Here is a 23,874-nt window from a genome sequence, read left to right as displayed (position 1 = left end):
ATTGCAAAGTTACAGTTTGCCGGCGATGCAAAGTTGCAACTGCTGCTGCCGCATTGCATGTTGCAAGTTGTCAACGGATCGCTGACAATGCGTTGATATTTTCCGACAAGCAAATCAGCAGCTACAAAAAGGCCTTGCCACAGAAATTGAGCCAATTTGCTGACGCCAAAAGCTCACAAGTTGCGGGGGAATCCGCAGCAAAAACCCGAGAGGACTTTCTTTTTCTCTCCATTTTTATTTTTATTTTGATTTTATTTTATTTTCATGTTTGCCACATGGGACACTTTTGGTTTTTTGGCGTTTTGAAAGCGCACAAGGCCAATGGAATTTAATTTGTACAATCCTCACTCCAGTGACACATTTGGTTCAATAGACTTGCGTGGGAGCAATGATCTTTCTTCACTCTTTTTACTCTCTTTTTTTTTTGCGAGAAAAGTGTTGGAAATACAAGGAAATATAAAAAAGAAAACTTAAATATATTTTGAAAACTTTTTAGGTGTAAATTTACGAGTAAAAATTAAAAAGAAAAACCATAGAACCTTACATTATAAAAAATAATGCAACCCCAAGATTTCTTGTAAAATTTAAAATTCCATATTATTTAAGTACAAAATATGGGAAAAGAATTTCTTAAAAATCAAAACTTTCTTAAAGAACTTTAAACATCATTTAAGTTTATATAAAAACCTAAACAAAAGAATTCATTTATTCTTAAAACTTAGCAAACTCAACAAATTTGATTTGCCAATAAAAAGCTTAACCACTTAAAAAGTTTTGAAAAATATTTAAAGTAACAAGAGAACGCGGTAACCATGATGTGCTTCTGTGGGATTTCCTCTGAAGCTGTCACATCTGTTTAGCACTAAGCTCACCTAACTCAAAAAAATAAAAAACGCGAACAAACTACCTTTTCAAAGTTATTTTCTCGAGTTTTTCCCCTCCTTGTAAAGCTGCTGCACGTGAACTGTGAGCTGCGATTGACCACTTCAAGTGTCATTGCCCAGAGAGAAGAGAGTTGAACAAATGGAAAACATATTTTTGGACTGCTGCCTGCATTCTTCTAACCAAACATAGATATATATTTATATATATATGCATACTGGCTTCTCCATGTGAAGTGCCATTGAAATTTATAATGATCTTCAGGGGATTTTGGACTGAACGTCAGGCTACCAACCAGAAAAAGAAGAGAAAAAGCCAAAAAGTCGTTGGTATTATTTAACCAATTTGTTGTTGTTGTTGCTGGCGATGACCTTCAATGGTCATTTGTTGAAAAACAAAAAGGCAAGCTGGCTGGTCCGATGGCTTACCAAATATTTTGACGTTGATATGTCGATGCTGTGTTGTGCTGTGGTCAATGTCAATGTCAGAAATGGTCTGAAGTGGAAAAAATCCGTTGGCTCCCTTATAATTTTTCTTTAATTTGTTATACTTTTTAATAAGCCAAAACCCTAGCGTGATTGATGTACATTTTGGAGGGGATTACAGAGCCCTTGGCTTGGGAGTTTGAGTCTGACCTTAGCTAGCATCTGTGTTTGATGTTTGCTCGGTTGTTCTACAATATCTGGGGAGCATATCGCATCTGTGGCATCACAAACTTGAACTGCGTGCCACACCCGCCTGTCTGCAGCCGTGGCACCAATATCCCCGTCTAGACCTGGCACAATGCTGATTGCATTTACCGATAAATTAACCAATGAATACAATTAAAATAAGGCAATACTCGAGGACAGCAAGGCAAGGTACATACATACATATAGCCAAGGGCAGAACACAGGAAGAAATATGTATTGAAGTTGAGTTGGTCAATGGGTTAAGGGGTTTTGAGAAGGAATAATATCCTTCTCAACAAGTACCCTGTTTCTCTGAGTGCCATTCTAGAAAGGCCTCTACCAAGGGCATCCGACCAAGTGTAACCTTCAATTCGCCACAATACAATTCCAATTCCGATTCGATTCGATTCGATTTCTCTCTCAAAATCAATTGCATGCTTTACTTTTATTGTGTGCTATAGTTCTCTCTACACGTTTTTGCCCCCAGGAAGCCAGAGAAGCGAATAAAAACCTAAACCGAATATCGCCCTGCCGCATTTAAATGTTCAAATTGTCCAAATCAGTGTCCATGTCCGGAGTTTACCAATGGATTAGCTAGAGTGTGCGATTGCGTTAATTGTGTCTTGTGGGCAAAGATCTCCTTAGGCGTTCGCCACCAACGCCAGACGTTGTCCAAGGAGCCAAGGAGCCCGAAGAGGAGGATGTTTTCACCTGCTGGCGCATGTGATTGGGATTGCCAATGAAGCGGACATGTTGTTGGGGCAACATCAGCAATTGCTGTTGCTGCAACTGCTGTTGCTGATGATCGGCACTTGACATTGATCTTGTTGGGTGCAATCTATTAGCGGCCAGTCGCCAAGAAGAAGAAGAAGGAGCCAGTGCATCCTCCATTGACAGTGATGGCCTGACTGATTGATCGTAACCATTAATTTTATGCGTTGACATTCTTTGCGGCCTGCTGTTGTCATCCCGCCAGAAGCGTTTGCCGCGATTCGGTACAAACGGATCGTCAACATTATAGAGATCCCGGAGCTGTAACTTCTTGCCCCGGGTGGCAAAGAAGGGATCGTCATCTATGGACAGCAGGTTGCGATGCTTTTTACCACGATGCGGAAAGAAGAGGTCATCATACTTGAATAGATCCTTGACCTTGTCGCGTTTTCCACGATTTGGTACAAAGGGTTCATAGCGATTCATCAAGGCGTCCAGATCCGGAGAGTTGTGCTTGCGACCACGGGGGGGTATAAAGGGATCACTTTCCTGGCTAACCTCATCTGGAAATTAAAAAAATAAAGGATTTTAGAAACTTAATTGAAATGAAAACTTAATATTAATAGACTCACCTCCCCATTGATAGCCATCGAATAGCTTCTCCCTGCGCACTAACACATATTGTGGCTCATCTACAATTAGTGGAGGTTCCAAATGACCAGATAGATTTAGTTTCTTCCAAAGAAACATGCCTGGATAATAGTTTTCCGCTGCTCCATCACTCAAATTGCCAGGAGAACGTTGCATAGGATATAGAAGTTGCATGGCCCAGTGTAAAAACTTGATGAGATCCTGTTCACCCGTCAAAAGCATAAAGACCTCATTGCTGGTCTCATCCTCATCATCATCCGTGTCATTCTCCTCGGAATCGGAGGAATTAATCTCAGAATCCGAATCCTGCATGGAACTCAGTTGCAAGTGTAGGCGTGCAAGGGCCTCTTTGTTCCTAAAAATATTATTTATAAGGTTTTTTTTTGCTCGATTTCTATAGTGTGATTAATGTCCCATCATTTGTTCACTTTAAGGAGCAGCACATTTTCACATTTTTCTCTTTTTTCGTGAGAAGAGCGTGGGCAGAGACCATGAGTTTCAATTACATGTTTAAAGCTGAAGTTTCTCTTTTTTTTTTGGGGAGAAAAACAAGAGATGACACCACTTAATTGATGAACTTCTTTTCTATGTCTCCCACTCGAAACATCTCTGAGACATGTGACCCAGAAAATTGCCTTAACTCTTTGGAGCTGTCAGGGCTGATCCAATTCAATCAAATGACACACAATTTAAGCCAATTCCTCAATACAAAAATTACTTTGTGTAAAATTACACATTAAGCAAAAGTTATTGAAAGTTATGCGGGTCTCCTCGGTGGCCAATTAATCAAACATTTAACAAATCAACAAAAGGCAAACCAAACAAACACAAAAAAATAATAATTACTACAGCCAGAGAAATGATTAATTCGATTTTAATAGCAGCACCCAATAATTTTTCAACAAAAGATAATATTCCACACACTAATTACAAGCCGCAGCGGAAGAAAGAAACAGTTTTTTTTGTTTTTGTTTTTAAATAAAACAAAAGAGGAGTGAAAAAATTTATATAAAAATATCCGAACAAAGTCTGGCATGAAAAGTGAAACTCGCAATGCAGTTTTCGTTTCGATTTCGTTGCGGGCCAATGAATTTGCTGACAGTTGTTATTTTATAAAATAAATCAACATACGTTGGCGAGCGGCCTCCTCCTGGCACTGACTTGAAACAAAACTGCAATCCGTTCGTACTGATTTTTTCACGCCCATTAATTGGTTTTGCGTGTTCCCAGACGACAGCCAAATTGTCGACGATTTGTTGCCGCTCTTGCGGGCTTAACCTTTATTTTTTTCCAGTCGTTTTCTTACATTTTTTTTTGGCAATATCTGGCGCCCTGAGAAGGGTTATCATTAACCCTTTGAGTACCGGGTTTAGTTTGGAATTAAATCAGAGTTACGGGTCTCTGAGAGAGTTAATATTGCTTCACTTATTTGCAGATCTGACAAGAAGGAATTGAGTTTTCTTCCTTTTTCCCTATCTGCCTGCAATGTACAAGCAAATGAGCAAGAAATAGCGTATAGGTTATGATCAGTAGCGAACGATATAGAGATCTTTAGCTGCATACTATGAAAACTTCTCATTTTTCTGTTCTATTTCAATTAAATTACAATTACTCTGAGAGAGATTTTATCTAGATTTCTATATGTTTATTCTAAGAAGCGGAACCAAAATATTATTCAGTTTAAACTAAACTTATTCAGTTTCAATTAAATTACAATTATTCTGAGATAGATTTTATCTATATTTCTATATATTTATTCTAAGAAGCGGAACCAAAATATTATTCAGTTTAAACTAAACATATAAAATATCAATATAAAAACTATTTCTATGCCTTTTTCATGATTTTCATTTTGAACCTTGTATTTAATTGGATTAAAAACCTTTTAAGGCCTTTCAAATATTACCAAAAATGTAATCAATGGGTTAAAATTCGAACTTTGTCTGATAAATTGGTTTACATGGCAAGCGGAAACGAGGCGCGAAACTTTCTCAACTTTCCTCCTGTGCAGCCTTGAACCCGCCTGTCATTATATTCCCCCATCCTCTGGCATCTCCTTCTCTTGTACCTCCGATGACCACCCACATCCTGACTTTCAACCTGAACTTCTCACCTGGCGGCCAGCATGGTGCGATAATACTCCTGCGGACACTTGGCGGATGCACCAGCTCGACCCTGGCACCGGTTGCTCCAATAGCGTTGAGAAGGTGTGGCACTAAAGCCACCAACACCAAAGCCCAATTCTGGTACAATTTCCTGCGGCGCTGATTGTCGGTCCCCTAAATCATCTGCATTTCGATTAAAATCCTCAGACATTGTCCGCGATTCCAAATTCACTGCTGGAGAGTTGGGCAGCATGTCGAACAGGACGCGTGCATCCTTTTTCTGTTGCGGCAATTGCAGAGATTGCTGCAACGGCGACTGCTGCTCCTGCTGCTGCTGCTGTTGGCTCAAGGCCGCCTTCGTGGCCGTGGCGATAAGCGATGGTGGCAGAGATAGGACCACATTGCCATGGCCATGGCCACCGCCGCAATAAATCGCCAGGCAGACGCTGAGCCAGGCCAACGTGAGTCTCATGCTGTCTGCTGTTGCTCCTTCTGCAATTCAGTGCCAGACTTTAACCGGCAACGAGGCTGTTCCAATTTTTATTTCTCCTACTCCAGCTCCTGCTCCTGCTCCTGCTGCTGCTGCTGATGCTGCCTTGTCGGCCACTTTGATGCAGCGATACAGGCAAGAAACCAAAACCAGCTAACAGCCAAGCCAAGCCGGCGGCAACCGCTGCGTTTTTTGGCTCTTAGAAAAACGGTGAGACTGAAACTGAAAGTTGCTGGCAAGCGGACCAGCTTTTTATAGCCATCCAGTTGGATGGATGGTGATGACGATGAGAACGATGGGGATGTGGATGTGGATGGGGATCCTCAGTGGATGCTGTGAAGGAGCTGCCCGCGGAGTTTTGGGAATACGCCTGCTGGTCGCGGGACCAAAAGACCCTTGGTCACACATATGACAGCACAGAGAAAAATAAGTACTTTTTAGGGGGTTCTTTGAAGGAGTAATAAAGAGCGGGAAGAAATTCTTAAACATTTTTATAAAGAACGTAAAAATTGTTCTTACTGTTTTAGGAAATATTCTTGTCCGTTGGATAAAGTACTCATCTTTTGCTTACCAAAAGTATTCATAACTTTCTTCAACTCCTATATTTGTTATAATTCTTAATTCTTAATCATTCGTAAAACTAGCTTTCTAAAGACTTATTTGACTTTCCATAGAAACAAAAGCGTGAGAAATACAATTGTTATTCAAAAGTAATTACTTTAAACTGAATTTCTAGGATACTCTTTAAAACAATATCCTAGAATATACATAGAAATATGCTTATAAGACTTATAATTTGTAGCTCACAACAACTCATATGATTTATGACACAATTCCCTTATAAAAGTACCTCCCATTTTCCCCCAGTGATTCCTATTTGATTCCACAGCAATGCCAATTGTTTGTCTAGAGCATCAAAGCATGAAATTAATAAAAAGCAATTGCATTTATATGACGACGAACTGGGAAATAAGCAGAGCAGCCCACTTGAGATCACCTCCGGCACAGAGTTACCCCTCATACGTCATAGTTTCTTTATAATAAACCATAGAACCACCTCTTTTGTTTGCCCAATCTGTGTGACCTGTGGCCTCCTCCTCCGCCTGCCACAAATTAGCCTCACAACCTGAGAACAACTGAGAAATCTCAGCGGCGATAAAATCGTAGAGTAGCGGCTTTCTTTCAAAGTCCCCCTAAAAAGAAGCTTGGGCTACCTTTTTCCAGAATTTATTGCCTGCTAATGTTCGATCGCATTTGTCTGAGTGCAGCAGCAGCCCTAAAGAAAATGGGGTCCAGCAGCAACAAACAAACACAATTGTTGAGTAATGAGCACTGCACGTTATTAATGTCACTGAAGGAATCGAGGGAGGGAGATGCAGGGAGACCTCTGTCTTGGGCCACGATTTTTAATTAAGTAATTCGCTGACTTTGTAAGCCCTGTGGGCTCCATCTGTCTGATCTTCTTCGGGTTCTCTTCCCTTTTGGGTTAGTGTTGTTTTTTTTTTTTGGGCTTCTTCTCTCATGGTTGTTGTGTTTAATCTGGCTAACAAATTGCTTCATTTCAATTTATTTGCATTCCCCTTCTTTGCGAGTCGTGTTCCTTGTTGCCCAGAGTTCGTGGCTGCAGTTTTCTGTTTTCCACAGCTTCGAGTGTGGAAAAAGGCAAAACCTCGCTTCGGTCGGTCGGTCGTGTTCTAATTTATTTGTCTTTGATTGTGCCCATGTCTCTGTGGGTCTCTCCTTGGTCGTGTCCTGGGCTTTCTTTCTTTTTTGTTCCTATTTCTGTTTGCTGTCCCTGTGTTTTGCAGGGGCAAATTAAGCAAACATACATCATAGTCGGGGGGCCATTAGAAGAGGCTGTGGCGCTCTGGGCGCGATTAATAGACCATTGCCTTGATATATGTATGCAATTAGAGTGCTAATCAAAACCTAATCTTAGCGGCAGTCTAGAATTTATGTGTCCTCTATGCAGAGAAGAAAAATAATTACACAAATGGGAATGAACTTGGTTGGTAATAGGGTTATCAAATAGTTATAGAGATGGATTTCTAGAGCACAATAACAAGTTGGGAATTGTAAAGTAAAAGGAAATTTAAAAAGGAACAAATTAAGCGATTAGAAATATGTATTAACTTGGTGTTATATGATGAAATACTTTTCAATTTAATACAATATCGAAAAGAACAGCATAGAAATAGGTTACATTTTTCGTGTTGAATAATTACTTGAGAATTATTACTTATACTTATACTCATTATATAATAATTAGAGCAACTGGATGTAGTCTTATAAGGATAAGATGAATACACCTCTAGCCAAGAAAACTCCCTAGTTTGTTCTCGCTAAGACATCTGTTCAAACTTATAAAGATTATAATCCGGAAGAATATAATAACAGATATCTACAGAAAGGCCAGAATAATCATAATAGGAGAAAAACCGTTGTTATGGATTAATATTTCTATCTAAAAGAAACTTCCTGAAGGGATTAAGCTACTTCATTCTTGCTGAATAATCAAATGCGACTTCCTAACAAAATTCGATAATACATTATTATGATATTATTTATGTTCTAAGAACATTATCCCCCTATGTTTTTCCAAGTGCTTTCAACTAATACAACTCTCATTCTAATTGCAGCGGGAAATCAACGAGGTCTTCGAGCTGCGCAAGGTCCAGCGCTTGGAGCAACAGCTTCGCGACCAACTGGAGGAGCGACTATCGCAGTCTGGAGTCCAGCAGCTTGATGAATTGTCTCGTTCCACGGAATCAGATAGTGGCTTTGACAGCAGCACCACCACCACCACAGCAACTGCAACTGCAACATCAACTGCTGCAGCAGCAACAGCAACTGCAACATCAGCAGCAGCAACATTGCCGGGCAAACCAGTGACAACTAAACTAAGGGCATTGTCACCGCCGCCTTTGAGTCCAGTGAAATCCCTGCCTGCTCCTGCTCCTGCTCCTGGCCAATCGGATGATGTCAACATTTGGGCCTGCAAGTTTCTACGTGATCTGGACAGTCTGATGGCCGTCGTTAAGTTGCCACCACATCTGGCCCATCTGGACGGAGTTGGTGGTTCTACTTCCGGTTCCAATTCCGGCAGCAGTTCACCCATCTCAAGGACAGCTCCCATGCTCCTGTCCGCCGCAGCCACAGCGGCCATTCAGAGTCGTTATGGCAAAGGCTCATCCATCATGGAGCAGCAGCAGCAGAATGGACTTGTCTTGAAGCCAGAGAAACACGTGAGTGTACAGATAATATATATATATTCAAATACTTAGAAAAAGTCTTCTACCATATAAGAATCCCCTTTAAGAATCGCTTACTTCAATTTACATTACAAATGCGGGATTATCCCTGAGAGTATTCATAAATTCTTTAGCTCAGACTGGGATTTCCTAATCTCGGAGCGGAGTCACTGAAATATATTCCCCCATGTAATCTCTCTTCTGCTCCTCAATTTCAACATGCGAGTGAACAAACAACAAGCAAAGCATACTTTATGAATTTGGGTTAGATAAAATGCGCTCAGGAAAGACAAAAGGCATTTAATCTGAATCACAACAATCTTGTCAACATGCACAAGCACCAGCGGAATTTTTTTTTTTTTTTTCGTTGGCCCACACACACTCGGAAAACAGGGTATTTTTTGGGGGGGAGAGAAAGAAAAGAATGTTCTTTCAAGAACTGCCATATGTTCCAACCATCCATCCATCCATCCATCCATTCGCCGGATGCGCAACTGAAGCGCGTGAAATTTATGGGCAGCAGAAAAGCTGGAAAGTTGGTGAGGGGATCAAGATGGAGATGGAAAATGGAAACCGAGGATGAGGAATGGAGGGCAGGAGGGCCAGACCAGGCCAGGCCAGAACGTTGATAGACAGTCATCACTCGGTGGCTGGCACTTGAACGAGTTAAACTTTGAACTTCTGCTCGAATTTTTGTTGCATTTTTTTGTTTTGGAGGGGGAAAGGGTGCCTCAACGCCATAAAATGTGTAATAAAATAGTCTAATTAGTGCAGTTCTTGAGCGATAGATTGGTAGACAATTGTAGATTGATTGCCAGGCATTTGGGTCGTAAAAGATTCTCTAATTGCAATCAGAGGCAAGAGCCAAAGTTCACTAGGGAACTGGCTGGCAACTTTTACTCGATGATAAGCCAAAGAAGGAAGTCTTACTGGTTAAGTAATGCACTTAAAATAATAATTAAGCATTTAAAGAGAATAATATAATTTTGTATTGAATTGATCATTTTAAATATAGATTTGTAAGGTGTTACATGTTTGATACAATAACAAATAGCTAACCTTATTGTTTGCTCTCTTATTATGTTGAGTTTCAATTATGCATTTATCTAGAACTTATTTTAAACAAGAAAATAATCTTAAAATATATGAGCTTCCCGAATCTCTTTCTAACACAAGTGTAAATAATTCCCAATCACTAAATTTCTCTTAATTCCCAAGCACCTTATTTTCTCCCAGTGCCTTGTGTTTACTCTCTAGCCAAGAGGCTGCAGTGTTTGGCCAACTCAATTGACCCACTTTGTGCAGTCTCTTGAGTGTGTGTGTGCCTATTCCGTCCCATAAACCATAAGACACCGAAACAGACTAACCAACTTGTTAGCTGTCTCCGGCTTATCAAACCAAATATATCTAATTAAAACATTTATAAGCCAAAAGTGCTCATAAACGGCACCAGGCTTGCGGTCTCTCATATTGTTGCATATGCTTAGCATACATTTCGCTTAAACCTCTTGTCTTGGATCTCCCCCTCCGATTATCGGTTGGAAAAACCTCAAAAAAGGCAGCACAGACCTGCTGCAACAAGACAAATATTAATTTTCAAAACGCGTGCCGGGCCGACGTCGGTGGAAAAACACGACATCAACACCGAAAAATGTAAACCAAAAAACCCACAAAAAAGTCTGTCAGAGAGGGAATCTGAGGTGGAAAAGGGCTGAGACTGAGACTGAGGCTTCCATTGTTGTTTTTCGTTGACAACTGGCTATGTTTGCTACCAATCGATATGATGAGTTTCAGCTGCAATATTCCCCAGAGTAAAAAAAAGGGCTCCCAGCCCAATTCCCTTTTCGCCATTTCATTTTGGTTCTAAAAATGTCCAAAGAAGGGTTACAGGAGAGTAAGTTTTCCTTGCAAATACACTTGAGGTCAAATAAAGATGACTTTAGAGTAAATTATGTACTAGAAAATTAAATACAGATCATAAACCAAGTTAATTGTTTACCTTTAGTCGAACGAAAATGCATTAAAACTTAATTTTAAGTTAAGGAAAATACCTAAACTGACCATAAAAATGTGAAAACATTTAAGGCACATTTTTGCCAGTTGTTTTCGTTGAAGAAATAAAAAAAGAAAAGTGCCCGGAACTGTCGGAGCTGTCATATTTTGCCTTAATCACCCAAGTAAAAGTGCCAATTAAAAGCGCTTAAGCTGCTCCAGCTGCCGTTGCCCAATGCACTTATTAAGGCAAAGAATGTGGTCAACTCTGACTAACTGACTTACTGACTAACTGACTGTCCCCGTGCAAAACTCAAAACTCTCATTCTCATTCGGTCAATCAGTCAGCGGGACAGAGGACCAAAAGATTTATGAGCTACCAATGGCAGCATAAATCAAAGGCCAGCATCGAGGGCACAAGTGCGTGCTCGGTTTTTAAAAATTTTCTGACAACAAGAAAAAAAAGCAGAAATACAAAAACTGTCAATGAAAGTATAAAAAGTAAAGGTAGCGAAAAAGTACGAGACAGTTTTCGTTTTTAGTTACGTTACGTTGGAAAGGAGTGCAAAAGTGAATTGGGTCAATATGCCGACCTGGAGCGAGGAGAACAACACACACTCCTCACTTTACTGCACTCCGGCTGTCAACACAGCTCACAGTGCATCACAGACACCCAGCGGAAACCCAAAAAAAACGCCCCAATTTATGGGGATCAGATCCCGGAGATCGCTGTTTCTTCTCCTGCGAAAGTGAATCTTGTGTGTGTGGCAGGCACAGGAACAGAAGGGGCATCATCATCAACATCCAACGCAATGCGCTTAATGATGATGAACCATGCAGATGCTCAAGATGTACAAGATGCTGCTCATGGAGACACGGGGAGAAAATCATTAAAAAAGGGAGTTGAAACAGGAAAATAAAAATAAGACAAGTTTATCAAACAAAATTGTATACCTCATTTAATAAATTAGTTAACATTTTAGCTGGAAAACTAAGAAACTATCAATTTAACTTTAATTTTGACATTCTTTCTTATATATTTAGTTACCTAAATTGACTTGTTAAGGGATCTTTCCTAGCTAGAAAATACTTCTAGTTTAAATATATAATTTATTATAATAAAAAAAAAACATTATAAACATGGTAAAATATTTTAATATCTGATAAAAATAACTTTAGTCTAATGTTCGTATTCATTTTATTAATTTCGGTTTTCTTTCTATTAATTAGTTACTTAAATAAGAGTTTTTCTAGTGACCTTTCATATCAGAAACATCTTTCAGTTAATGTTGATAAATCTCTATCTTATTCTTTAATTATTTAACAAATTGATCACCTATTTTTCCCAGTGATCTTTTGGGGAGGGAAGCAAGGCTGTTCAGACAAAAGGCCGCGACACACAAAAAGCTTTTGCACGCAGCTCAACGAGACCTCAGACACTTTGACTTAAGTAGAACTTGCAAATCACTGCAAGGCAAACAAACACGATGGACAACAGAGATCCGGGCAGGAGCAGGAGCAGGAGTTGGAGCAGGAGGTGGACTCCAGAGCAAGGGGAAAACAGGGTTACCATGAACAATGTCCAGGAGGAGGGACACGATGGGGCTGGTCAGGCGTTTAAGTGTTTTGATTTGATAATTATTATCAGTGCGCATGCGTGACCGCAGGCAGCTTGCTCATTTACTCGAAACCCAGTCCAAGGGGCATGTCCAATCGATTTGCGATAGTCTCCACGGACATGATCGGGGGTATATATAGTTATATATATATAAATGTAGTACCCGGCAACTTTCTGGGTCACATATCAATAAAAGTGGAACGTAGACGAGGCGTTGCCCAGTGCATTTGTCATTTGGCTTATTCAGCCGTTTCGATATCGAAGCCATTGACTCAGTAGTTGTAGAAGTAAACAAACTCTATATATATATATTTATTTTTTATGATCAATTAGAAGCATTTACAGTTCCCCCTCACATGATAACCCAGACAGAGACAGAGAGGAAACCCCATTTTTTATGTGTCATTTTGTGTTCATTTTATTGCATTTTTCATTAACTAACCGAAGAAAAACATTTCATTTATTTACCATTTCCCCGATTTCCAAGTTGTTGTGAGAACTGTTCAAATTTTTATGACATTTAAATAAGTCTTTGTCAGCGTTTCGGATATCGAATTCTACAGCCTCCGCCATAAAATTGATTTGAATTTTCATTTTCCCTAGCCATAAAATGCTTCAGTTTCAATCACAACACACAGAGCCAGAGAAGAATCATAGGAAAAGGAAATTGCTTACATATGTAAAACAGATTTGGGTATTTCAGAATTGTTTCTTCCATTTTGTGATTGCCTTGATAAAATCGCTAAATTAATCGGGCTGATAGATGATCTCCGAAGCTTGGCCGTAAAATAGTAAAAGTTTTCATTCCGAAAAAAAAAACGGATCTGATCCGGGAATATTATATGGCGCCCATATGGTCCATCGATATACACTACCATGCCCATAAATGACATTGATCTGGACGCCCAATTAATGCGTCGCCGGCGAGAGTTGGCGGCTCATTAACACGCAGTTTTTCCGATGGCATCGCTCGGCTTGGGGCTTTATTAATAATTCATAGACGCCGCGCCGTAACAGGCACTCGAGACTCTGCTGCTCCATAATGCATTACAAATTTGATTTCAAGCAACAGATGTGTGCTGCTGATGCTGCTGCTGCTGGTGATGTGGATGCTCCCAAAGGACCCCCTGGATCACTCATGCTCACACTCATCCGCATCCTGTGACCATTTTTAGACGGGCGTCGTCTGGTCCCGATGCCAGCAATTACTCTCGATTTGGGATGTTGTGTTGTTAAGTTTTGAGATGTTGTTTCCTTGGATTTATTATCTCATTTAAAGTGTAAATGTTTTAAAAGAAAATTCCATATATTTTGCAGGGATTTTACAAAACTACTAAAGATTTTGCTAAAGTTAAAACAATAGACTCTCATATAATTGTTTTAAACATGTTTAAGACCATTTATCCTTAGGTTTAGTATGTGCTATGCGTGTTATTACTTTTGTTTAAATATATCTAACTATTTATTTAATTAAATGTCCTTAAAATCATATTAAATACTCTAAAAACATAACAAGACAGTTACCAGCAATTAATTTTTCTGTTAACTATTAAATTCTCATAGTAGAAGATTAATTTCAACATTGCAACACCCGGAAATTGTTCTCTCGGTTGAACTATCCGCGATTAACATCCCTTAATTGCATTGCATTAAAGAAACATGTGTTTGCAATTTAAATATTAACTGGAAATGCCTAAATACTGGGTATTAAATTCATGCGTTTATAATTTAGTACAAAGCCAAGCCATTTCATATTGATTGCTTTTTGGGGGAACTCGACTGGCAACTCCAATCAGCCCCGTGATACACATTTTTGTGTTGCCTGCAATTTCACTGGCCGACAATTCGCCCAAGGCCCCCAAGGAATTGCGGCAACACAGAACCAGCAGTAGCAGCAGCAGCAGCAGCAACATCAGCAGCAGCAGCAGCAAAAGGAGCAACAGCAGCGGCAGGAGCAACAGCAACAGCAGCAATACCCGCGACAGCAGCAATATTGCTGCTGCGACAGCAACCTGCTGCACCAGCTCGAGGCACATATATACACATTTTATCTTTATTTTTTTGCCAATAAATCATTTAAATCAATTTCCGCCTGTTGCTGCTGTTTGCTGTTGCTGCTGCGCCTTCATTTTTTTTCCACTGCAATGCATTTTAGCAGAAAACTAAATTGTCAAACGCCTGCCAAAGGCTTGTAAATCGAATTGACATAACGCACTTATCCCCATGATGGAGCCATGACCATGAACATAGAAGAGGACAGAGTTCCTAGAATGCAGCATCCTGGACCAGGGGCTGTTATCACACGCGGCTTATAAATCAGAAACCAAAACAATAGGGGAAATGTCGGCATTTGTTTTTTGTTCCCCAGGTTAGTCAGGTTCCACAGAAGAGAGAGGAAACCGCTTTGACCAAAAAAGATTTGCATAAAATACAAAAAAATTCCTGCACTGCCTGAACGTTCCACTTGACAATGTCTGAAAATTCCACTGATGTTTCCTTTTTCGCATTGTCTCCGCCTCTTTTGCCAACCCGAACAAGGTGATAGAGTCTGGGTATGGTAAGGAATCGGAGGCTGGGACAAAACTATAGTCACATCCCAGACCCGGACCCGGTCCAGGCTCAAGCCTGAGCCTCATTATGCATTCAAGGTCCTTCCTTGGTGGAGGTTGAGGTTGCGGCCCTCGAAAACTGTCAGCGGCACTCAGTGTCGACTTTTCTTTATTAAACCTGACTGACTATATTTTAATAAGTTTGCTCGTTCTTCTTCCCTCTGGCACTTTGAGAAACCAAATATATAGTTTCAGCTTTAAGCTTGAAGAAAACTGAAGATGAAAGTGTAGAAATAATCTTAGTGGAAAGGAAAACCCTTTGCTTTTCAAGTAATTTATAAGAATTCTTTATCTTAATTAATTGAATTTTGGAGCATGCTACTTTTTCCCGTTAAAATCATTTCTCTAAGTGTATTTCTTGTCTCTTTCAGGCCACCATTCCACTGCAATCGTTTAACCTTGATTGCGGACGCAACGAGGCATCTCCAGCAACCAAATCGAATGTTGCCTACATGCGCACCCTGTCGGCGCCGAATGGCCAGGGAGGAGGAGCAGGAGGAGCAGGAGGAGCTGCCTCTGCTGTTGGCCAAAGGAAGAGCCTGGCCTGCCCCCCGTTTAATGGTCTGGGGGAGACGATAACTCCGTCACCGACACTGACACCGACAACTCATAAGCTGACAAATTTCCAAAGCGCATTGAAAATCGAGGAGGCAAAGGCAACGGCAACAGGTGGATCGCCGGCGACCACCTTGGAGGATTTGAAATCTAGGCGACAGCGACAATTGAGCAGCGGCGACATGGAAACAATGCTGCCGACTCCAACCACAGCCACCATCAGCATCAGCTCCCAGCCGATGTCGATGCCAAAACGGGTGGGCATTAATCATGCGGCGCTGACGAGTAGAAATGCTATAACTCCACCGCCGGCATCCATTGCCACATCCTCGTCCTCATCGTCACCGGCCTCCTCCTCCTCATCATCATCATCGCATCCGGTGGTTAAAGGCCACACCGCCACTCCTGGCTATCTGGTGGATGTGACCAAAAAAGGATCCACATCGACCATTTGGACCTCGGAGGAGTCCATTCTCCGCAGCGTTGGCGCCGTCGATGAAGACAATAAGTGAGTGGCAACGAGACGTTGAGATAATTACACTCAAAGAAATTTTAGTAGGGATTAAAATATAGAGAAAATAAAAGTAAATTTAATTCACTTTTTAGTATAGTTTTGTTCTTTCAGAAAAAGTAATTTATAATGTTTTGAGAGTAAAAATTATGAGATTATAAATACTTATTTTAATACTTCAATAGTAAAGAACAATTCTGAATAACTTGTTGAGAATTATAAGCAAATTCTTATTTTATTTCAATGAGAAAGTAATGATATCATCTGTTGAGTAGGAAAATTATAATTAAAGTATTTTCAATGAAATGTAAAGGAGAAAAGTGTAGAATTCTCTTTCCGTAACTTTCAATAGCTTTTTTATCTATACCAAAAATTAGAGCATTTCTATATAAACCCCTTAAATTTCTTTGAGTGTAATGTACCTCCTCATCTTTGAATTGATTTGTCAACATCATCTAACTCCTACTCTACTTTTCCAGCTCCACTTCGTCTTCCTCGGCCTGTGAAGAGGCAACGGGTGTGCTGAGCTCTGGGAAATCGGGCATCTCTCTGGACTCTTCAGGATTGGATAACGATAATAATGAGAGCGGCATAGGGACGGCAACACCACCCAAGGATATGTCCTATTGGAAGAGCCACCAAATGCAACACCACCTGCATCACCACCACCACCATCATCATCATCATCATAGGAATGGAGGGAGCAGTGCCCAGGATAATGAGTCTGTGAGCAGTTTGGAGGCCCTGCGGAAGATCAAGTTTCAAAAGAGTGGCTCCGTGGCCTCCTCCGATGATCCTGATCTCCTAGAGGTCCTTAGCCAATGTGGCAGTGGCGGTGAGGCAGCCAACGAATCGCAGGATGACATGTTGGATGAGGAAAAGGATAAGACAGGCATCAAGTCAGAGCATTACGATGAGTGCCAGGATGAGTTTGGGGTCTGCGATTGTGACTGCACCGATGGCGATGCCAGCAGTGCCAGTGGTGGTGGTGTGACCGCTACTCCCGTAATCCTACGCAGAAAATACACTGCTCCACCACCGATCCTAGTGCCTAGGACTCAACGTAGCCACTCCCTGGACCATTACCATTCCCCACAACATCTGCAACGACCTTGCATGAAAATCCTACCCAATTATCATCCGGCCACAGCCATGAAGCACAAGGAACGAGGTCAACTATCGCTTGTCCTGCGCCAGGAACCCTTTCAATCTCTGCTCTCACCCTCGGCCACGGCGGCCCATCAGCTGCATCATTTCGTGGAGCTGCCATCGCCCAGCAGTGCCTCACTGCACAGCGGCCTGGGAGACTCCGGTGGCATCCAGGAGCTGACCACCAAGTCCAACTCGGCGCCGTTGCTGCTCAAGGAGCGCGAGATGAGCCGGCGATTCGATGACTTTGCCGCCCAGCATTTGGTGAGTGTATTCCCAAGACAAAAGCGAGGGCAGATTGAAGGGAACTCTTGAAGAAATATATCAGCAAGAGCAAGAAATATTTAAAGTAGACCTTGAAGGGATTATTAAGTGCCTGCTTAATAGTATAATAATAATAATAATAATAATAAGTTCTGCTTTAATAATTTCAACAAGGAAGTCTCTTGTAGTTTATTGTAAAAGTTCAAGGCAACTTGCATGCACTTTATCTTGTTTTACTTTTCAACTTGCTTAATTCCGAAAGGAATTACCATACACCAATCCGCTTAGGGATTTGTGCCCCTTCCCTGGCACTTATCAAGCCGCCCTCGCATTGCCCTTGATTATCAGACATTAATGGACATTCCCTATCCTCTTCTCCTCCACAGACACTGCGCTATTCTCGTTCACAAAGTGATCGCTATTTAGCAGGTGAGTCAAGCAACAAGTTCTCCTTAAGCCACATATAACATAGGAACCAGACGATGTCCGAGAGCCGCAACTAAATGAGTTATTTAAATGGCCCAGACCTGGGTTGTGCATCAAGGCTGAATGCCTGATTTGATGCGCCGGTGGTCCTGCCAGCCAATTAGCGGTCTGTTATTAAGCCTGAGTGGTTTATAATAACAGTCTGTCTGTCTATCTGTCCGCCGGCATGATTCATAATTTCTATAATTATAAGAGCTCCCTGCTCCTTGCTCCTGCTCCTGATCTATATTGTTTGGCCAGCAAATCAATTCCAATTTCCAACTTTTGCTTTCATTCAATGGAATGGGAGGTCCTGTCCAACTCTCGTCATTTAAATTACTTTCGTGTTCTTTGGGTATATCAAGAGCAGCAGCTATAGCACCACCACCAACAAACTGCTCTCTTTTTGCGAATTTCCAACACTTCCGTCAACACTTCAATACAAACCCAAACCACAACCGAAAATGGCTGTCAATCTGTCAATTCCGCAGACCATACAATAGTGGTGTGTATCCACTGAGAGAAAGTCTTGAAAGTTGTTTTAAATTTGGTTAATTTAGTTAAGAAACATTTGGGATTAAGTAAGAAACGTTTAAATTAGAATTGGTTCCCAGTAGTTGAGCATTTCTAGATACATATATTACAGCCTTTGATTTATATATTTTCTTGTTCATTGATTTTTCAACAAGAACTCCTAGTTATAAATTAAGAAACCCTTTAAAACAAAGCAGTTTTACTTACTAAAATACGAAAAAGAAAGCCTTTAAGCTTAGTATTTGTTAGAGTATAGTTTTCTTCTCTATTCCCTGAATCCTATTTTCTTGGAATAGTTTTCCCGCCGTGCATATAGGCATATCTATCCACATATGCCCAGTCTCTTGTCCAGAGTTCGCTGGGTGATGATGATGACGATGATGATGGCACACTCTTTGTGCTAAAAATGGCGTATAAATGAACGGCGAATGGAGAAAAGAATTGAATCACAAACTGGACGACCAAGTGCCCTCCAACTGGCTGCTGCTCCTGCTCCTGCTGGGACTCATTCAATTTCGATTTTGCAGCCTGACTGCTCGCAACGAAATTATGCACATACAAAGCCAGTTGTTGGCATTTGAAGCAGTCTCGAAAAAAAAATACAGAAAAAAAGAAGAACAAAACCCCGAATGACCAATGACGTCAGAGGGAAAAGATGGTCATTTCATGACCATTAAGCAAGTGTGTTTGCCAGTCATTTCCTCTCGCTGCTTCTGACGTCATTACAGTGACGTCTCGCGTGCGGCGACCTTTGGCAAAAGGTTGATGGTCATGCACACAGCATCCTGTTATCATCTTATATATATCCCTGTTATCATATAATATATATCTCGTCTTTACGCTTCTTTTATATTACCAATTTTTCGCATTGCTCATACGCCCTGTGTGCTGTTCATAATAATAATGACAGGCTTTAAGGAGCGGCAAGATGATGCTATTGCTACTGTTGCTTCCCATTTATTATTGTTTCTTAACGGAAGCAGACCTCCCAAGTGCTGTTTATTTTATTGAAAAGATTAACTGCACATATATAGACTGTGATTTATATCTGATATATTGCACAAAATACAAATTGCCCCGCAATTCATATTTAATACCATAACACAATGTTGTTGTATTTATCTCTTTGCATATAATATTCTCTGTGTGTTCCGTATCAAGTATATATAATATATAAATATATATATAAAATGGCATAAGATTAATGTGATACAATGTAGCCATGACTTGCAATGATTTGCTCATAATTATTCCTGTTTACTCAATTGAAAGCGGAAAGTAAATGACTTATAAAAATGGGCTTGTTTTATAGTGAAAAGTAAACTTGTTTCTTGTACAAACCAATTGCAGCTGTTAGGGAACTGCACTTGTTCGATTAAAAAAACTATTATATCAACAATTATTCTTTTGTTTTCTATATGTAAATGCTGTCCGGCTGTATCATCAAAGCTTCTTTTAAACAGAGACAATAATGCCATTTATTCAGCTCTTCATAAATCATAAAACAAAATGTAAAAGCTTAACCTTGGGCAAACACACGCCCCCCACAATGAGCAACAGGTGCGGTCTGGCCTGTGTCTTGGAAACTTTCACATGGCTACATATAAATTTTAATGAATGTTTTTACTTCTACTTCCCCCGCCATAAAAACAAACACACACAGAGAACTAAAACATAAGCCTGACATTCTCGGGGCCTGTGTCAAGTCCTTTTGCCATGGAACATGGAAATGAAATAAGAAGCATCATCAGTATCATCATTATCATCATCAACAACATGTCAGCTATTCATTTAGTTATTTATTTATTTGTGTGCGGCGACTGCCTCCGGGCATTTGGCCCTGGCCAACTAACCACAGCAAAAATAAATAATAATAAGCGATTGTGGCGCCGATAACTCTACAACATGGCCAGGAAGTTGCTTCCATTCCTGCCTCCTTTTTTTTTTTTTTTTTTTTTGCCTCATCACAGAACAAAACAATACGAAATACGAAATACCTTTAGCCCTTCAGAAGAAGCATGTTGCTCATACGCCCCGTTTGACGTTGCTCATACGCCCCGTGTGCCACTTCGTGGGCAACCCAAAAAGCAACCCGAACACGAACACGAACACGAACCGAACACGAACCGAACACGAACCTCGCCATTTTTCCCCCCACACGAACACGAACGTTTGGGAAAATTCATTAGTGCTCTTACAGGCGCCGTGCACGGTTGTCGATTCTCGTGGCCGCAGCGAGTGGAAAACACACTCGGGCTGGAGCGCGTCGACGCCGCCGACTCAGCTTTGTAACGGGAATTTAAACAAATTTAAAAATATATATATATATAAAAAAGGAAAATAAATATATATATTTATATATATCTACTAGTGCTTTGAGTGCTTTGTGTTAATTACCTGCCACTTGGTGCAGTTTAATTAGTTAAATTATATTCTCTGGTCATAACAACATTTGAGTGAGTGCTTTTCAAGACGGCGCTACCAAAGTTGGCCAATATGCAGCGTCGCATGTCTATAACCATACGCGAATACAAGTTCTTTAGGAGCTTCTCGCAGAAGTTCGAGAATTGGCCCAAACGCAAGGCCGAAGCGCTATGGCGAAAAATGCGAGAACGCAAGATTGCAGGTAAGAATTTGTGTTGGAGGTATTTCAAAAACTTGAGATGAAGTCTAAAAGGTAGTAAATAAGCGAAGAAATGATGGGTATTTTTTAAACAATTTAGGACAGAAATTAACACAAATTGATGTTGGGAATTTTGGTCAAAGTTTCGCTACTAAAATAGCTTTTTATAACTAAATATCTGCTAATATTTTTGTTTTCTTCTATATTTAAATGTTATTTAAGATATCATATCTCAAGATATTTAAAGCAAATATCAATGAAATTATAGAAACTATCGATATATAGATACTGTATAGATATTACACGCTAATTTTGATCATCAATCAATAGTTTAACGAAGCAATAAATCAACATTTATACAAAAATTTATATTAATTAATTGAATAGGAAAAGAATCGGATAATAAAACAAATAAATAAAATACACACATTCCATATTTTTCCATATTATTAATATTTAAACGTTAAATGCAACATTTTTCGATAATTAAAACTTCGATATGTTAGAGTATAGGAAATAGTCAATATGATATTAAGAGCAATATTTGTTCTATTTATTTATTTATTATATTTATTCTATTTATACATTTCATCCGATGTTCACCCCTAAATGTATATCTTCCACCATTTTCTTGACCTCTTTAATTAAATAATATTTCAAATAATATTATTTTCAACACATTAAGTAATTGAAGACACTTTATATAAGGAAATCAGTTTGATTATAATTTAAACTAAACTGACTAAAGTTAAATTAAATTTAAATAGTTACTCCACAAAGACAGATACAATGTAAAAATGTACTAAATAATATAAGAAGATAATCTATTTAATATTAGATTCAAATTTCATTCTTATAAGCTTCATTGGAATATACTTAATACCCAATTTCAAGACTTCTTAACCCAATGTGGCCCTGCTTCAAGGGCAATTTTGTTTTGCCCACTGGCCCACCGAACAATTGGCAATTATTATTTAAGAAAAACTTTATTATTTGTATACAATTATGGAAAAAATCCGTGTCTGGATCATGGTGTTTCTTTTGGAGGCTTGGAATGCGCGCGCGCCACTCGTTTGGTGGCCAGAATATTGGCTGTTTATTGTTTTTCCGCACCCCACACAATAGCCGCATTTATTTTTGGTAATGGGAATGCGGGGCATGGCTATTTCCAGAGCACAGTGCACAGTGCACAGCTTGTACTTATCAGTCGACGCCTCGCACTTAAATCGAATTATTCATGGGGGAGATATGTATATCAATATGGGAATAGGATTTGCAACAAGTGTGCTATTCCTGTCACTGGTCAATCATCTTGTTCAGTCAGTCAGTCACTGTCCCACAGTGTTATGTATATATTTATATATATCCATACCGTCATAATCATAACAATCATCCATCCAGTTCGGACCAGGTCCAGGCTGGTGAAATTGCGCGCCAGTCAAGCAAAGCCATTCATTTAAATAAAGAAAATTGTTTGCGTGTAGTAATAAATGGAAAAAAATTATTATACAATTAATATGTATATTCGTAAACGAGTAAAAAACAAAAACAACAACAAGCAAAGAGTTGAGGGAAATTCGCTTGGTACCTGCCTCCACGGTTTGTGCCTCCAAAAAATATAGTATATAAAAACAAAATACAGAAAAACATAACATATATAAATGACGCTTAAATTGTATACACGAAATTGAATGGGCAATTGGAAAGGCATTTTTATGGCCTTTACAAGCTGCTGTCTATATTCGATTAAGGAAGTGCACAATGAGTGTCTTTTGTCTCCAAGGAAAACTCTCAGAGTTCTCAGAAAACATAACCACCTGTAAGTCAATTGGTTTATTTACTTCATGTCATTGTAAGAATGATTTTCTTTAGCTAAAAGAGATGTATTTCCTTTCCAAGATATACATATTAAATTAATGTAATTAGGTATCTTTTAAGAACCTTTAAAATTTCCTGCTTAAACATTTCAATTATGAAAACCCATATTCCTTTCTAAACACTCATTTAATTTTCATTTTTCCTTTTGCCTTTTGGGGTTGAAACAATATATAAACTTTCCATTCTCGTTTCGCTGCTTTGCTTTGCTTTGCTTTGTTTTGTTTTGTTTTATCTTTTGTTATTGTTTGATTATTTTTGCTGCGAATGCGAAATTTGTTTGATATTTATTGTGTGCGAAAGGCGAAGCGAAACCCGCTACTGCTTGGCAGGAAATATATGCCGCATATAATACGCTGACATTAAAAACACATTAAAAGCTCAATGATCTGTTATATTTGGCCAAGAAATTGGCTCCGTACCTCTGTAATTTCGGGGCATTTATGATTGAGAAACCGCCGTGAACCAAGTAAGTGGCTGGTGCTCCACCCATCGTTGAGTTTACAGCAAATTAAACTGACGTCTCCTGCCACTTGTTGCGACCATGACCAAATCCCCCCGGCTTCTTCTAGGCCAAAAGGAAAGGGACTTGGTTAGAAGGAGGAGGCATGTGGCACACAAACCCATACAAATTTTATAAATAGCCTGATCCTGCTGAAAAGCTGGCAGGCTTTTGTGTGCTCAGTGAAGAGGAAAGGAGTGTGTGTGTTGTGTTGTGTGTTGTGTGGACATGCCTATTTATACACACTTTATGGAACCAACCCACCCTACACACACACACACACACTCTATTTTTGAAAAAACAAACTGAAAATTACAAGTTCAAGTGCTATTTCTGGTTGCAATTTATAATTAATAATCTACTTTGGCCACCGTGTCTGAAGGTGACCAAAATTAATGTTCCGTCTGATATTTAAG

The 23,874-nt window shown here is 39.7% G+C and overlaps 2 protein-coding genes and 1 long non-coding RNA gene across 7 annotated transcripts in view; 1 reads left to right on the top strand and 2 right to left on the bottom strand.

Annotated features, from left to right (window-relative positions):
• LOC147642663 (uncharacterized) overlaps positions 1-23,874 on the bottom strand; it is a 147,474-nt gene that overhangs the window by 104,726 nt on the left and 18,874 nt on the right. The window lies entirely within an intron of this gene.
• The window catches only part of cv-c (RhoGTPase activating protein), a 116,716-nt gene that overhangs the window by 78,171 nt on the left and 14,671 nt on the right, over positions 1-23,874 (top strand). For 4 of the 5 annotated variants that reach the window (XM_020942887.2, XM_086839799.1, XM_086839800.1 and 1 more), the window contains 4 exons: positions 8,150-8,755; positions 15,352-16,043; positions 16,526-17,459; positions 17,846-17,888. In XM_020942887.2, coding sequence (XP_020798546.2) covers positions 8,150-8,755; positions 15,352-16,043; positions 16,526-17,459; positions 17,846-17,888 — 2,275 coding nt within the window. Of the gene's footprint in view, positions 1-8,149; positions 8,756-15,351; positions 16,044-16,525; positions 17,460-17,845; positions 17,889-20,638; positions 21,085-23,874 lie in introns of those variants that run through there. The other variant, XM_086839801.1, reaches the window with a different exon arrangement.
• Positions 1,956-8,033, bottom strand: natalisin (neuropeptide natalisin). Its single transcript, XM_020942889.2, has 3 exons — positions 5,029-8,033; positions 2,897-3,270; positions 1,956-2,827 (listed from the first exon to the last, which is right to left on the bottom strand). The coding sequence occupies exons 1-3, from the start codon at positions 5,490-5,492 to the stop codon at positions 2,166-2,168; spliced, it is 1,500 nt and encodes a 499-aa protein (XP_020798548.2). The 5' UTR covers positions 5,493-8,033; the 3' UTR covers positions 1,956-2,165.

The sequence above is a fragment of the Drosophila serrata genome, unplaced genomic scaffold (assembly GCF_035046125.1).
Source record: "Drosophila serrata isolate PLE 108 unplaced genomic scaffold, ASM3504612v1 contig_376, whole genome shotgun sequence".
Classification (NCBI taxonomy): domain Eukaryota; kingdom Metazoa; phylum Arthropoda; class Insecta; order Diptera; family Drosophilidae; genus Drosophila; species Drosophila serrata.
This window is presented reverse-complemented; position numbering and strand designations above follow the sequence as displayed.